This window comes from Primulina tabacum, chromosome 9, assembly GCF_025594145.1.
Source record: "Primulina tabacum isolate GXHZ01 chromosome 9, ASM2559414v2, whole genome shotgun sequence".
NCBI classification, from domain to species: domain Eukaryota; kingdom Viridiplantae; phylum Streptophyta; class Magnoliopsida; order Lamiales; family Gesneriaceae; genus Primulina; species Primulina tabacum.
Genome location: NC_134558.1, coordinates 37,016,308 through 37,033,477, shown reverse-complemented (window position 1 = coordinate 37,033,477; position 17,170 = coordinate 37,016,308). Strand labels below are relative to the sequence as shown.

Sequence of the window (17,170 nt, the reverse complement as noted above, 5' to 3'; positions counted from 1 at the left end):
TTGAGACTTAAACCTAACTCAACCTCAAAAGCTAGCTCAAGGGGAGAGGATTGTCCAAGTCCATATATACAACTTCCAGATATTTTATCCAACCAAAGTAAAACAACTAATATAAACAAGGGTCTAACGTCAACAACCATGACATGATTAACCTAAAACGTGAGACATATATTATGACAATGAACACATTAATTTATTTATTGAATTGAATTTTGTATTTTTATACATTATTTATCGGGGAAAAAAATATTCATTCAACGTACGTATGCAAAAGACGAACACGTAAAAGTCGTATATACTTAATATTTTAAATGTTATATATAGATACAGACATGAAATATTTGTATTCATCTTCGGGGTAATGAAATGAAATGGTAACGGGTGCACAATTCCTATCCGAATTCATTCACCCGCATGATTTGTTCAAAACCCAAACCCGGATCGGATCTTTGTAATCATCAACCAATTGGATCCAGACACGGCAGTTTTCGTATTTTATTTTCCCCAAAACACCCTCCCCCCTGTCTGAAAATTCAGTCGGATTCGAAATTTCTTCATAAAATGAAAATAGGGTCGTTTGCTATCGTAAAAGAAACAGAATTGAACTCTCTCTGTATATACACATGTTTGTGTATAGGGTACGGCGCCTAGGGGTGTAGAGGTTGAGGTGTAGAGTGACGTCGTTGGGGTGGGTTTGGAGTTTACTGAGGAGTTTGGAGTGTTCTCGGCTAGGGTTATGAAGGATGGTGTGGTCGTTCAATTGGGATTGAGCTGGTGAGGATTTCGTCCCCGGATGGAGGGAGGTAGCGTCTCTACACTTACTTCTTCTGGTACTCCTTCATTTCCTCTTTTTTTTAACAGTATCGTTAAGGCTGTTGAATATCCGGTTTGTAAATTTTCCTGGGTTTTGATAGAAAATATTGAGATGTAGGTATGGGTTTCGGGGTTCTCGTTTAGTACTCTATAGGTGCTTGTAAGCGGAGGGTATATGTCGGTTAATTTGAGGCTTTTGGTGTGTTGTGGAATGAATCGTGTTTTAGAAGAATGAGTTGATTCTGGAAATTACGAAACTTTTTGTTTCTTCTGTCTTTTTTAGGGACTAAATGAGTTTTTTCTTAGAAGATTAGGGTTTTGAGATGTGTTATTTTACCCGTCTTTTAAGTTTCTTTCTTATTTTTGTTGAAGTACACTAGTATGTTAGTTCTTCTTTACAATACCTTCGACATGGACATGCTATATCCATGTTTTGTCGTATCGGTAAATGTGGGTTTTATTTATGTCCCTGTATTGCAGTACTATCTTTGGACTTCACTTACTTTTATTCTGTCTTGTATTTCAATTGTCTTTTTTCTTCTGGTTTTTCCTTACCTGGGTCGCAATTTATTTATTAATTTATCTAGAACTTGTTGAATTAGAATGCATACCTGTACCTAATATGGTTTTGGCGTTTTACGATGATATTTATGGGAGTGTGGGTAAAAGTCTTTAACTTTTTGGGCTTTGTTTTAAAAGGTCCATCTTAGCCCTTTTTTATTTTATTTTTGGTGTAACTGCGCCACTGCTGAAGTTTAGTAAATCAGTACATGATTGGTCACTTACTAAAAAAATGTCTACAGATTCCAATTTGACGGACAATTGATGCAGATTATATTGTTGACTTAAAATGCCACATCAGTAATCATGCAAAGAGGCTTTGAAAATTATTATTATTTTTTTCCCTTTGTTCATTGCTGAATGAGTTTGGAAACTAACCTCTACGGCAATACCTAAATATTGATGTTAATTTTAAGAATCTGCCTTTTGATTCATTGTAATTCATGATTTTTCATCTTGGCATGATTGTTTGAGAACTTAGATGTGTGCTCGATAAGTGTAATTTCAACATAGGGCGTGAACGATGAACTGCGGTACTTATTTAGGATAAACTATTGAATATAGTTCGTGGCGTGCAGGAGTAGTAGTGCCTTGATGGATTCATGATGTTATTCTCCCATATGTTTTATGTAATTGCTGTTTCTTTGATTGTTGTTTTCCATAAGTTTCAATTCTCCTTTCATATCCCTTCTCGGTACCTTTTTACTCTCAGGGATACACCGATGGACTATGATGACAATGACTGTGGAAGCCAGAATTTTCACTTAGCTGGTGAAGAGAACTCTAAAATTTCCTCAGTTTTACAACCATTTTCTCTTCCCAAGTTCGATTTTGATGACAATCTTCACGGGCATTTAAGATTCGATAGTTTAGGTGAGAACGAAGTTTTTCTTGGTATTCCAAGTCAGGAAGACAATCATTGGATAGAGGATTTTTCTCGGGGAAGCAGTGGAATAGAGTTCAGTTCCAACGCAACAGAATCTTGTGCTTTGCCAAGGCATGACAATGTGTGGTATGAGGCAACATCATCAGAATCCGTTGAAATGTTATTGAAGGCGGTCGGACAGGAAGAGGTGGCCCCAGGTGAAACTATGGTTGAGGGTTCAGACCCTCAGCTTGGTAGCTCAACGAAACAAGTGGAGGTTAACTTGAAGAATGACCAGATGGATTACGTGCTTGAAGGTGAAGGATGTAGTTTAAAAGTGACCAGTGAAAATTTGCATACAGACTTGAAGAGCTACATGGAAAATCAAGGTGATTCAAGTGGCTTGCCAAATGAATCTCCTAGCAAACATGAGCAGGAAAATTTATCTGGTCCGGGCATGGGAGTTGATAATAATGAGAGCTCTTTTCAGATGATCACCGAGAGCATTGTGGAGACAGGTGATGTGGATAAGCTCTGGAATCCCAATTTTGTTAATGCGATTAGTGTATCAAATGATATTTCTGTGGGAGTGGAGGTACAAAAGGAAGAGCACAGTATGAGTTATGAATTAGTGGGTGGGAATGATTCTGAAGACGTTAGTTTGGATATGCCTTGTGATCTTGAAAATCCTGCAAAGTTGGAATCTGCAGATCATGCAGTTGATGTTTGTGTTACTACCATAGGTGGAACTACCGGAATTTCTGGGAAGGTAGAGTCCATGTCTACATTTGAGGGTTTCGATGATGCTTCTTTTGTTGCTGCAGGTGATAGTGATTGTGGGCCTGCAGTATTCTCTTCAGGTACCAAGATTAAGCAGCCGCCTGAAGGTTGTGATATGTTAACTGAGAAGCCATCTTCTCCCCTTCAAGAAAAAGAGTTTGTTGCAGGAATTGGAATAGAAGAAAGTGAGAGAGATTGTCTTGGTGATTCTGCAGATTCGTCATTTAATGGTGTGGGCTGCATGGAGAAAACAGCGATTGAGGATATCACAAATGTGAGAGAGGTTGCTGCTACACAGGAAGAAAATTTAGAGCATGGGGATCATCTCCCTCCTGCCATGCTACCTGGGAGCATAGAGACACGCAGAGAAAATGATCTTTCTGTGCAGTCGGATGTTGATGAATGTAAACTGGATGCTTCTAAATGTGAGGACGACAACAAGTTGTCTCTTGATTTGATGATTTTGGTCTGTGATGATAATGAGAAAGAGGGAAGGTTAGCTGAAGTAAATTTGAAGGCAGCTTCATCCCAATTTAATAATTCTAATGGGGATAATCCAGGTATGTTTGCATGTACATTATTTGTTTTATCTTGTTTTTTCAGTAATGTTCTAATCTTGTCTGAGGCCTCAGTCATCAACCCATGCTCGCATACCTGTTTTACTTTCAATTGTGTGGCAGTATTGAACTCGGAAGTTTCAGGTACAACTTTGATATCATCAAGTGCCAAAGGAGGTGATTTAGCTGACTGTGATGAGCGTGGCACACCTTCATATGATATACAGAAGAGGGATCAGAATAAAGCAATTAAATTTGAAGCAAATAAAGAACCGGTTATATCAGGGACGGATGTTATTTTTGGAGGGGCTGATGAGTTTGCCCCTGTTGTTGGATCTGAAAAGAGCACATTGTTTGATTCTACTCCAGTCGAAGAAGCTAAGACGGTCGATCAGTCTGCTGTCCTGTTTGAAGCTTCCAGTGATGCCTCTTGTGACAAAACTAGTAAGGACTTGAATGAAAATATGGAACATTCTGCCCCTGGCTCGACTGTGCAAGATGATGTAGCTGAAGCTGCACCTTCTGAAAAGGCAAAAGATGCAGAAGGAAAAAACAATGTAGAAAATTCTCCAATAGTTTCAGGTAAGCTATTGTAATTTGTAACTGACATGCACTTTTCATAGAATCAATAAACACAATCGTTGGTTTCGGAGCTAGATTTCTTGTTCCTTTGGCCTATTATGTCTTCCCATGATTCTAAGGTGCAGTACAATTGCCATTGCAGAGTAAATTATGCCTAGATGTTTAAGCATTGTGGGAATGAATTGGGATTACATGCATTCAAGATTAATGATGGGCAGTAGGCACAAGCAAATTTAAATAAATCAGTTCTTATAAAACAAAACCAAGGTTATTTTAGGCCCATTAATGTTTGAGGAATTAAATGATTGCCATACAGACGGTAAATGTGCTGTCAATGTCGAAACTTCTATGAAAGACATGATAAAACTTGGTTTAAGTAATATGAATGAAATTGCTTTGCGGTGGTTGTAAATTCATTTATTTAAATTTAAATGTGTAAAGTCGTACAAGTGACTTTGTCAATTAATGCAGACATTTTTTTTATTTTGTCGTAACATTTAATTTGTCCGAACATTCTTTTGACAGAATTACAATGATGGTAAACACATAATAGACCAGTAGTTAGGTAGGAACTAAAGGGAAAATGCTTGAGATGTGGGTTTTCACTACTTGCCAAATGATGACTTGCTTGCAAGTACGTATGCTGAAGTAGAGGAAGATCACGTGATTACTCTCTCTTTATATCTGCCTCTTTGTCTCTCACTCGGGTGACCGGGAAACGCAACCCCCTCAACACTTCTGTTGTAAAACTAAAAAAAGCTAGGGGCTTATGATTTTCTCTCTGCATATTTGTGAAGCCTTTTTTTTATATCTGATATAATTAATCTGAACTACATGTTGTGTGATACTTTGAACTGCATCATTACTGGTCTACTCTTGGAAATGATTGTGAACATTTGTTTACCCTGTTCTCAATCCAACTATACATAAGTTCTCTCCCACTTAATACATTAATGATTTTAATTCTAATAGTTGCTTTTCATCATATTTTATCACTGCTTGGTATGGATTTCGTGACTCTTAAAATGTTTCTTTGGTATCCTGTGATTTTGATTGGCATGAACAACTTTGATTGTCCTTCAAAACACTTCAATGTCTATTCCTTTGACATCATCAAGTTGTTGGCATCGTGTCGCAGAAGTACTTTTGCTAATTGCAGTTTAGAGTTTCGGATTCATTTCTAGTAACTCCGGATCACTTCTATTGGTCTATGCAGCTACCATCAATGCTGTTGATACTGATGAATCGAACCAGCTTTCTTTGCCCGACATTAGTTGTACTGAGCTTTCGCAAGGTAAAGTAAGCAAGCGTGTGAGTCTTAAAAACAGTGACTCTAAAAATTTAGGCAATGTTTTATCGTCATCTGTGGATGCAAAAGTGAAAACTCTTTTCAAAGAAGAGGGGATAAGTACTTCAGATGTCAGACATTTAGAAAGTCGAACTATGTCTACAGGAGATTCCAGCACCGGTTTGCAATCAGTTCCCAGTATTCAAGCAAGCAAATTACCCGTGGTATTTTCCTTTTCTCTGGACTTGTTCTGATTATTTTATGATATTATCTTTGTTTTTCTGTCTATTTCTTAGCATTTTGCTTTTTTTTTTGCTATGAATCTGTTTGAAGACTGGGAGTGTATCCTTATCGACGTCTGGTGGCACAGATCCTGCGATATTGAAGGGAATTTCTCATGAAACTTCTTTAATGTCTGATGGGTTGCCACCATCTGGAGGGTTTAAAGGTTCCACTGAGCGGAAATCAAGACGTGGAAGCGGTAAATCTGTTAAGGAAAGTGCAAAAACGGGTAATCAGGTGAAGGAAAAATCACCTTTGTGGCAAAATGAAAGGGGGGGTAAATCTTGTGGTCCGTTGAGTCCGCTGTTGGCTGGCCAACTCTTGACACTCGAAAGCGTTGTCAAGCCAAGGGCCACTGTTTCTATTACTGGATCCAGTTTGCCGGATCTAAATACTTCTGCTCCACTATCATCTTTCTTTCAACAGCCTTTTACAGATTTACAGCAAGTTCAACTGCGAGCACAGATCTTTGTTTATGGATCTCTTATGTAAGTTGTTTCTCTCTCTCAAATTATCGTGCAGTAACATATTGCAGAGGCTCCAAATTTCTTGTTTCGGATTCTTGTGATTTTTTTTTTTGGCTTCAATTTATCCTCCAGTTGGTCTCTAATAATGGCTGAATGGTTGCTTCTTGCAGACAAGGAGTAGCACCAGACGAAGCCTGTATGATTTCAGCCTTTGGTGTGTCTGGTTAGTTCCAGTCTTGTTATTATGTTTTACAATGGATACATTGTTGCTTGCCAAGTAAATTCTTGTTTTTCCTCTAAAAATTGCAGATGGCGGCAGGAGCATTTGGGAGTCTTCCTGGCGAGCTGTTGTAGAAAAGCTTAATAGTCAGAAATCCCAGGGATTTAATTTTGAAACACCTGCACGATCAAGCTCAGGTACCTAAAACGTTTTGTCTACTCTGTGTTGTTCCAATTTATTGTTGGCTGATTTTGACACTGAGTGGATTGATGCAGGCGTTAAAGCTCCAGATCAAGTGAATAGACAGACTTTTGCTGGTAGTGAAGTTCTTCCATCGCCTGCTGGTAGAGCAAGCAACAAATTCATCTCTTCTCAGGCTATTAATCCATTGATCCCTCTCTCTTCATCCCTGTGGAATGCATCTGTCTCATCTTGTGAGGCTGTGCCATCCAGCAGCACAGCCAGATGTGCTGGTTTTGAGTATCAGGCTGTTTCTCCCTTGCATCCTTATCATAACCCACCAATACGGAATTTGGTGTCACATACAACCTCTAGGCAAGCACAAGCTTCCTTTCCAGTACCCTGGGCTACTTCTTCACAAAGTTCTCCGTTTGATATTAGTTCTAATTATACTGTGTTCCCGATTTTGGAACCTGTAAAGTCGGCAGCTGCAGTCAAAGGATCATCTTCGGTTTCCTCTGGTATAAGCCACGTGACTCCCATTCCTGCAATTCATACTGGGTCTACTGCTCTATTTCCTGAGGCTTCCTCTCTTGACTTAAAAAAGGTGGCCTTGTCCACCACCCAGACTTCCGCTAACACAAAATCTAGAAAGAGAAAAAAATCTTCTGGTGTTGTTGATGTTTTACAGGCTTCTGTGACTGCTACAGCCGCAGATTCTTTCTCTATTCCTGTAATAGATAACCGATTGTCAATAAAGGCTTCTGCACTGGAGGATATCAGTCGAATCCCAATTTCAGATTCAATGCCCATGCCTGTAGCTAGCTGTCTTTATTCTACATCAGTTGCTTTCACGACCCCTTCTAGCTCTGTGCCAAAAGGAAAATCCATTCAGTTTATCTCTGCTGCATGGCCCTCAATTTCAAGTGATCACCAGAAGAGTGGTGATTCGATCATGGATAAAAGGGCTCTGGTTCTCGAGGAATTTAGTAAGGTTGAGGAGGCTAAGTTACATGCTGAAGAGGCAGCTATCCATGCTGCTACTGCCATGGGGCATTGCCAAGGTTTGTGGAGTCAGTTGGAGCAGCAAAAGAATTCTGGCTTGAAGACAGAAGCCGAAGCTAAATTAGCATCAGTTGCTGTTGCTGTTGCTGCAGCTGCTTCTGTTGCTAGAGCCGCAGCTGCAGCTGCAAAGGTTGCATCAAATGCTGCTATGCAGGCAAAACAAATAGCTGACGAATCAGTAACCAAATACGGAACTCTCAGTGCACCTGAATGTGATACCTCTGTAAACAACTTGGCCAATGCAATTCCGGTATCGATTATGAAGGGTGGAGATTATAACAATATTTCCAGTTTTGTGATATCTGCTGCCAAAGAGGCTGCTAAAAAAAGGGTTGAGGCTGCTTCAGCTGCTACGAGGCATGCTGAAAATCTTGATGCCATTGTAAAGGCAGCGGAAATGGCAGCAGAGGCCGTTTCACATGCTGGAAAAGTTGTTGCCATGGGCGATCCTTTCACTTTGAGTCAACTGGTGGAGGCTGGACCAGATGGTTATTGGAAACTTCCGCAGGTGGCATCCATGCCAGGTTCAAAATCAAATGACGCGAGTAATGACAAATCTGACAACAGCAATGTACCAGAGATGCATTCTAAAGATATGCACGTTTCTAGTCATATCACACTTCCTGCTCAAATGGAATTATCTAGAAATATTGTTGATGCTGGTGTCACAGTTGAAGAGGGTTTTGTATCTTCTATCAAGCACGGAGAGAAGAATTCAAAAGCTCACAAGGATGAACGGGTGACTGAGTCAGATAAAGCCAGTGGCATTGCTGCCGAACCATTTGTTAAATCGAGATTAAAATCGTTCACTCCTATTACATACGATAGTACAGCAATCATAAAAGAAGGTTCCATTGTTGAGGTTTGTGAGCTTTATTGGATTTTAAATATCTTATACTTATTTTACATTACCTCGTTTAACCCATGTGCCTGTGTCTTATTTTCTAATGTTTTTGTTGCTCGATGTTCGGTGTTCAGTGTTGAGACTATCAATCCCATGAATTGATACTTAACTCTTCCATGTTGTGAGAAAATGTGGATTGCTTTTACTCTGTAGGTTCTTAAGGATCGTGGTGATTTAAAGAAAGCATGGTTCTCAGCTAATATATTAAGTTTGAAGGATCATGATGCCTTTGTTTGCTTCACAGAACTCCAATCGGATCAAGGTCTGTTGCGAGGATTTTCTTATTTCTTTTAATTTGGGATGACAATTTACAGAAGTATTACTGCAAAATAACAGCATTATCACATTATATGTCACATCATTGTTCTTTTATAACGACACAAGAATTGTTTAGAGTGGAATTTCCACTTTGCATAACAGAAATATTCTTCTCAACAATGAAGATTAGGAAAAAACACCTTTCCAATACCTCAAAACACTTTAAACTGTCACATCTGGATCCTGATAAAATGGTTCAGTATGACCTCATGCTAAGTTTAAATATCTGGCTGTGTGTAGGTTGAGTTATGGTATTGGTAGTGCCAAAGAGACAAGTAGGCTTATCTGGCTGTGTGTAGGTTGAGTTATGGTATTGGTAGTGCCAAAGAGACAAGTAGGCTTGTTTTTGTTCAGTATAGATTGAAAGCATATGAACCCTGTGTAAACTTATATTATGTCAGTTTTGGGAATGCAGTTTGTGTAGAGATTATATGAACTTTTAAGGTTCTATTTTTATGATTTTACGATGAAATTAAGAAATCTCATGAACAATTGTAATGCTTGATATAGTGAATCGCCTGAGTGTGTTTTCATTATTGTTGTTCTATCATGGAGGGAGGTATTGGAGATGATGTTTCTCAGAGGGCTAGGATGGTCGTGTGGAGTTATAAGGATGTTCTCTATCTACCATATTAAGGGCGAGACCATGAGACCAACAATTGGTCTCATGGTATGGCCATTTTTTTTTCAACCACTTTTTTTTTTATTTCTTTACCAATTTTTTCTTCTGTTTTTAGGCCAAGTTCCCAAATTGCTGTGGTCCCTTATTAATTTTACAATTATGATATTATCCTTATTTTCATATAAATTAAATTAATCACAACTCACAAGAAAGATTGTATATGCTTGCGCTGGTGCACTAGTATTTATGATGATCGGGCTAGTTTGTGAACTGGAGGATTGCCTCTTGGGTTCTTGGGTATGTGTGATTGATGAATTTGTTTTTATGGTTTTAAATTTTCTAAATTGGTATTTGACTAGTGATTTTTAACGCGCCATGTGTGGTGCATCAATGGTTTTTAAAATGGTTTGAGACCCGTGGTGTGTCAATCAAACGGATTATCATTTAAACTTGACACCACACAAAACCTTGACGGTTTTTTGCTTTTGTTTTTTTGGTGATAATATTGAACACCATTCAATGTAATTTTTGGTTCTGGTGGTGGTCATACACGGCGTTCATACGTGAGAATACATGTGCGGTGGGTCATGGGTAAGTGTAGGATGAAGGATAAAGGGGGTTTGGGAGTTGGGAAAATCATCTTCAGAAATAAGGCCTTGCTTGGAAAGTGGTGGTGGAGATTTTTCAACGAAGAGGGAACATTATGGAAGAAGATAATTGTTAGTAAGTATGGGTTTCAAGAAAATGGATGGGATGCGGGGTTGGCAAGGAACACCACGTTTAGATGCCCTTGGAAGTATATTTCCCGTATATACCCAACTTTTAAATTGAGAGTTTCTACTGTTGTGAGAGAGGGGAATAAGGTTAGATTTTGGGAGGATAGATGGTGGGGGGACTCTTCGTTCAAAGATTCTTTTCCAGCATTGTTTCGTTTATCAGCACTTCATAATTTGCCTATATCTTATTTTGTCTTTATTGATAGTGTCACGTCCAATCTTTCCTGGGATTTTCATTTCAGAAAGGCGGTAAGAGATAACGAAATTGGTCAGTTGTCAGAGTTTTTAGTTGTATTAGTCGGTTAGATTAGTTGAAGGGGTAGACGATTTTATTAAGTGGAGTGGGGATTCTTCAGGTTGTTTCTCAGTCAGTTCTTTCTATGCATCTTTTTTCCCAGATGATCTTTTTCCGCCTTTCAGTTTATTCCATGCCATTTGGAAAAATCCCGTCCCAAATAAGATCCAGATTTTCTCTTGGACAGCCACTCTGGGTAAGCTACCGACCTCGGAGATGATTCAACAAAGATGTCCTGGTATTACTTTGAGTCCCAACTGGTGTGTTTTATGCAGAAATGAAACAGAGACTCAAGATCATTTGCTCATTCATTGTCCATTTTCCATATCTCTGTTGGCTAGAGCGTTGCAAGAGCTGCGATTGGTTTGGGTCACACCAAAGTCAACAAAAGAGCTATTCAATATGGATTTGGGACAGCCAAATGGTAATAGAGGAAGAATTTTTTGGCAGACTGTGGTTCACTGCATTTGTTGGACGGTTTGGTTAGAAAGAAACCGAAGAATTTTTGAAGATATTGAGGCAAATTCAGAGGATTGCTGGGAAAAAATCAAGATCAACATGGCAACGTGGATTGGAAACCACAAAGACTTCGCTAATGTCTCCTTTTTTGATTTGATGAGACATTGGGAATATGTGTTTTGCTAGAGTACTTAAGTTTTATTTTATTGGATTGCGCGGAATTATGACAGTGGACTACTAGTCCACTGATGTACTCCTTTTACTTTATCACTATTAATAATTAATCGTTTCCTATCAAAAAAAAGATTTTTTTATTTTTTTAATAGCTGAATGATACTGGTGTTATTTTTCTTTTGGTCATGTAAGTGGAAATAGTGGAGGAATGTGCACGACAGTATTGATATGGCATAGTGCCTGTCAGAACTGGTTTTTCCAGTTAACTTCTTGTTGGAAGGAATGTTCTTCTGGGAGTTGTTTGAATGTTTTATAGAATGCCTCTTCAAGCCTTTCCATCACTTTCTTATATGTCTCAATCCAATGAATGTCATTCAGCGTTCTCTCATCTTTTGGCACTCTAGCTTTTCATCAAATCTGTATATTCTGGGTTAATACTCTTTATGCGTCTAAATTTTTGTTGTAATTGATTCAAAATTTATTCCTTCTGCTGAGGATTAGGGATCCTGATGTATTCTCACATTGATGTGCTCCTCTTTTAGGATCAGAGCAGCTGCAGGAATGGGTATCACTAGAAGCCAAAGATGGTAACCCTCCGATGGTACGAATTCCTCATCCTATGACTGCAGTGCAATTTGAAGGGACGAGGAAGAGACGTCGAGCTGCTGTGAAGGATTATACTTGGTCTGTGGGAGACAAAGTTGATGCTTGGGTGGAGGATTGGTAAGAGCAATTCCTTTGTATGATGATGGCTTGGTATTAATACTTGGCTTTGCTAGATATTGTTCTCTTATTTGTTTCTTCTAAATCTTTGATGCTCTGTATTTATCCTTGGTGTCAAATTTGATTAGCTCCCCATGGGTAGCAAAATGGGTCAAATGTATGCGCCTGATGGAGTCGCTCATCAATTATCAAGTGGGATCTTAGGAAGTTAACTTCAAATATATTGTTAATTTGTATTTGATTTATGGGACACTGGAATGATTTTGAAGCGTTCGTATACGCAATATCTTATGGAGCTTAATTTACATTCTGATCGTGCAGGCACACATGTAAGATAAAAATGAGATGAGGCTTCTGTTATACTTGGAGAATTTTGGTTGAGTCATATTTTGTTCGCTCTAACTCATGACAGTGGAAGATAAATATATTTGATCATGATTGTCAGCGATGCACCGTACGGTCAAAATTGTTCTTATCATGATTCATTCTGCATTAATATGAATATGAATATGTTTCAACTTTCCTACTGCTTATTGAATATCCTTTTTAAGTCAACAGGACTTAGACATGTATTTTCTTCGAAACTCCATTCGAACAAGGATCGAGTTAATGCATCTTTATTGTAAGTGGAGGTCTTTTAGTTGGGACAATAATCACTGAATCCTTAGATTTGGTATACTATTTTAAATAATTATCGCGAAATGCGTCAAAGTAAGTTTGCTTGCATATATTTGGCCTCTGAAATGACCGAGTCCTGCTTGTCCTTCATCTTTCTTTCTCCATTGAACATGCTATTTCAGTTGGCGTGAAGGGATTATTTCTGAGAAGAATAAAAAAGACACAACCACATGGAGTGTCCATTTCCCAGGTATTTCTGGTTTGCATATATGAATTATTCAGAATAATATGTACTTTTTGATCTGTAACTTTAGCTAAACTAGGAAAATATTTACCTTCACCTTTTCTGGTGTACGTAGCTCAAGGGGAGACATTAGATGTTAAAGTATGGCATCTACGACCGACTGTAATTTGGGTTGATGACCAATGGATTGAATGGTGTAGATCAGGACAGGACAGAACTTCCCAGGTCTTATATTTTACTTCATTATATAATTTAGAACTGGTTTCACAAAAGTGTGCTTTAGCTGTCATCTTACTCAGCTATGTGTTTCCATTTCAGGGAGATACACCAATAGAGAAGCGACCAAAGTTGGGAAGCAGTGACATGGAGACAAAAGGGAAGGGTGAGCTGTCTAAAGCCATCAATTTTGCAGAAGTAGACAAAGCTGAACACAGATTGCCTTTGTCCGCTGAAGAAACAGCTTTTAATGTTGGCAGTACTAGGGTTGGTAAAAAACCTGACATGGGCAGGACTTTGAGGTATGGTTTACAGAAAGAAGGATCGAGAGTTTTAATTGGTGTTCCTAAGCCTGGAAAGAAGAGAAAATTCATTGAAGTAAGCAAACATTACGTTTCTGATTGGAGCACCAAGACTGTACCTGATGATTCGGTTAAGTTGGCTAAATTTTTGACGTCTCAAGGACCAGGATCCAGGGGATCAAAAAATAATTCAAAGATTGATTTGAAGGAGAAACTAGTAACAGAGCCTAAATCCAAAGCTCCCAAGTCTGGGAAACCTCCAACCATCCCAACTAGAATATTACCTCGGAAAGATGGCTTAAACTCTTCCCACTCCAATGCTAGTGATGCTGCGTTAAGCAATGATGATAATGAACCGGTTGACAAAAGCCTTACTGAATTTGAATCATTTTCCAATGTTCCTGAAAGCGCAATGATATTTTCTTCTCGATCTCGATCAGAAAATCGCAAGAAAACATCAGCATTGAATACAATGTCTGAGCGGCTCAAGGAAGGGAAACTCGCACCTTCCAGTGGGAAGTCGGAAAAGAATGAAGCAGATGAAAATTTTGTTTCCAGTGTTTCTGAACCCCGTCGATCAATTCGCCGAATTCAGCCAACATCAAGGGTAAGTCATTGTTAATCTTTTGCTGTTTCTTCATTTTCTTATGCTTACCTGTTTAGTCTAGTTTTGGAGTTCTATATGATATGCACACTTATTTATTAATATTTTACTCACTATAAACTCAGATATAAATATTCTTATAATTGCTGGAAAATTAAAATATGTTCCAATTTCAGTCCATCTGATTCTGTGTGTTAAAAAATCCTCTCACAATCTTTTGCTTTTCTATCCTTTCATTTCAATTTTGACTAATATGCATTTAAATATATCTATGTTTAAGAAAATAGATAAATGTTTGCACGGAAGTATTTGAGAGCTCTTAAATCTGTTCTTAAAGAGATTGTCATAATTGTGCTTGGTCAGCTGAAAGTCACTTTAATTAACCTCAATGGAACATTTTTAGCTGGGATCTCAATTGTCCTATTAGCTGAGTTTTGCTTGTGCTGAATTCTATTTTTGGTTTTTAAAAAGTTTGTCAAGTTGTTGACCTCCACCCTGCATAATGTACAATGCCAAAATCCGGGAGGAAAATATCTAAAAACTTGTAGTTGCTTCAAAAAGTTCTCAATTATCAGAGATGTCCTTTTATGAAGCCGAATGGTGTGAATAATAACTGGTTTTTGCTGAAAGGTGACCTTGATTCATGGCATGGAAGTTTGATTGAATAGTTAGATTTAGAAGAGTTGCTCATGACAGAAATAAAGATGGTTACAGTTATTGTTCAATTCGAAGAAAGTTAGTGCCCTGAGGGCTGAGCGTGCTGAATTGTGTGCATAATTTTCAATTGGAAAGGGTCGATATTACTCTTTATGTTGAATGGACCGGTTACAACTATATCAGTACTGATTCTGAGGATCTTTTTTGTGCAAAAATATTTTCAATGATGGTGGAATTTGTATGACATCCGTGAGGAGGTAGTATCCCCTTTCTAGGGCTCTTACATCGTTTGGGAGTAACATGAATATGTTGTGCGTGTACCAGTTCTAACTTTTGCCTTGCATCATTTAGCAATCTGCTGATCTTTTATTCTTCAGCTGTTGGAAGGGCTGCAAAGTTCCCTAACGATCTCGAAGCTCCCAACCTCTTCACATGACAAAAGCCACAGGAGCCACACTAAAAACACATCTAAAGGTAAATATTGAATTATTAGTTTCACAGCTCACAGCTCATATTTTTACGTCGAGTGCTTAAATTTTACTGCACGATTTATCACAGGGTATAGTGGCCGCAATTGACAAGGAAAAATGGATATCAAGGCCAAGTTATCTCGCATTATACACAGATTCCTTGTTATACTGAAGGAAAATCGAGAATTGAAGTGCTCATCCATTCTTATTTTTAGGCGTTTCAGCACTAAGATTTAGTAGTGGTAGATGTTGATATTTATTTAGGACTAGAGAATTAGAACTTGTATTTCTCCTGGAATGAATAGGCTGTAAATGGAATCTGTCTTGGTAATGTGCACAATGATTGCAGAGATGTCTTAAATTGTGAACCCTTTTGAATTTTCTAGTTGCTGAACCCTTTTTGTATTTTTAACCTTTAGAGTAAATTATGTGAAGTGAACAAGGATAAAAAATGTGTTATTCATGTCCCTTGAAAAGCCATTTTAAAGGTTTGAGTTTATCGTTTGTTAGGATTAAAGAACCCATGATTCCATCGGGATGTCAAAGAGGCCAGCTCCATATGAAAGTATTTGATTTTTCTTTAAAATATTAAAAAATTCAAAATTTTGTAGGAAAAAAGAAATCCTCTTTCATGATTACTTGAAATAACGTCTGAATTAATAAAGACATGATTAATGCAATTCTACATCATGATTATTTGTGACATATGTTGTAATGAAAATGAAATTAAAGAAAGGCTTGTGGCCCATAGTCGCTCTCTTAATTAATCAACTTGTTGAAATCCCATAAATTCGTCTAAATATCATTATATAAGAAAAACTATATATCTTTTTTAAAAAGTTAAGCAATGCATTCAAAACAAAATAATCCTAGTCAAATAATTTAAAACAAAAACTTGTGTGAGACGGTTTCACGGGTCGTATTTTGTGAGACGGATCTCTTATTTGAGTTATCTATGAAAAAATATTACTTTTTATGCTAAGACTATTACTTTTTATTGTGAATATTAGTAGGGTTGACCCATCTTACATATAAAGATTCGTGAGACCGTTAACAAGAGATATACTCTTAATCTAAATATCATTGTAGAAGAAAATTTGTTATTTGTTTGACATAACATTTGATCCAAGAAAAAAAAAAAACAATCCCAACATTTCTAATTTTATACAAACGTAATTTTAAGTGTGAGGAGTATCAATATTTTTATAATAGTTAGGTTTATAATTCTATGAATTGGATATATTACGCATGTGTTTCAAATGAAATCAACCGATAGATTAGAACTTTTTAAATTTTAAAACAAATTGAACTCCGAAAATGATAGATATGGGTTGTTTTGTAAGTGTAAACATACATATGGATCTTGAAGGTTAATAAAACATTAATTAATGAGTTGGTCTTTTGAGACGGATCAATCATGTCCATATTTATAATACAAAATAATATATTTGAAATAAAAAGTAATATTTTTTCGTGGATGACCCATATAGAATATCGGTTTCACAAAATTAACCCGTGATACCGTCTCACGTAAATTTTTGTATTAATTAATTACATATATTTGTTTTGTCCAAGTTTGACTTAAATATTGTAAATTAGAATTATCATTCATCATCATCGTTCAAATCAAAGGGTGCATTATTTTCCAAATACAATTGGAAGTTATTGTTAATTTGAACAAGAAAAGTCGCCTACTAACTTCCGTAATCAATATTTATTTCGGATCAATTGCAATCAGCAGTCCTAACATAATATAATATTATTTCTAATAGTTTGATATCAAAATGTTTGCTTGGAAACAAATAAACGTCCTTACATAGAATTTGTAATATGAAAATGATTACAATCGAGGGATGTAGACAACTCGATTGTTAATTTACATGTCAGTCATCGCTTCAACCTTTTGGATGCAGCTAATTAAAGCAAGAAAATCCCATTTGAATTTGTGCGAGAATTTAAAATAATAAGGTTAAAAGGTGTATTTGAATTTGAAGGAAAAAAAATATACATGAATATCGCATTAAATTTGAAATCCTCAGTTGATTCTAACTTTTGGATAAAGTGAATACGATGAATTTGAAATGTAGATATAAATCAAATCTATCAAAATCTTTCATTTTAATGCATG

The 17,170-nt window shown here is 37.2% G+C and overlaps 1 protein-coding gene across 5 annotated transcripts; it reads left to right on the top strand.

Moving 5' to 3' along the window:
- The first annotated feature begins 401 nt into the window (after positions 1–401).
- On the top strand, positions 402–15,454 carry LOC142555747 (protein SWOLLEN 1-like). Of its 5 annotated transcripts, none has more exons than XM_075666818.1 (16): positions 402–830; positions 2,087–3,579; positions 3,721–4,158; positions 5,375–5,425; positions 5,462–5,670; positions 5,780–6,216; positions 6,366–6,418; positions 6,505–6,612; positions 6,691–8,522; positions 8,718–8,826; positions 11,751–11,931; positions 12,732–12,799; positions 12,909–13,018; positions 13,112–13,918; positions 14,950–15,046; positions 15,131–15,454. In XM_075666818.1, exons 2-16 carry the CDS (start codon positions 2,097–2,099, stop codon positions 15,148–15,150), a joined length of 6,003 nt encoding a protein of 2,000 aa, XP_075522933.1. In that variant the 5' UTR covers positions 402–830; positions 2,087–2,096; the 3' UTR covers positions 15,151–15,454. The 5 variants fall into 5 exon arrangements, with proteins under 5 accessions (XP_075522933.1, XP_075522934.1, XP_075522931.1 ...); XM_075666819.1 differs by having other exon boundaries at positions 5,375–5,452; positions 5,612–5,670; XM_075666816.1 differs by having other exon boundaries at positions 402–803; positions 5,375–5,670.
- Positions 15,455–17,170: the final 1,716 nt, after the last annotated feature.

Coding starts and splice junctions, on each gene's coding strand:
- LOC142555747 (XM_075666816.1), top strand. CDS start 2,097: ATGGACTATGATGACAATGACTGTGGAAGCCAGAATTTTCACTTAGCT. Junction 6,419..6,504: donor TTCAGCCTTTGGTGTGTCTG/GTTAGTTCCAGT, acceptor TAAAAATTGCAG/ATGGCGGCAGGAGCATTTGG. Junction 13,919..14,949: donor GAATTCAGCCAACATCAAGG/GTAAGTCATTGT, acceptor TTTATTCTTCAG/CTGTTGGAAGGGCTGCAAAG.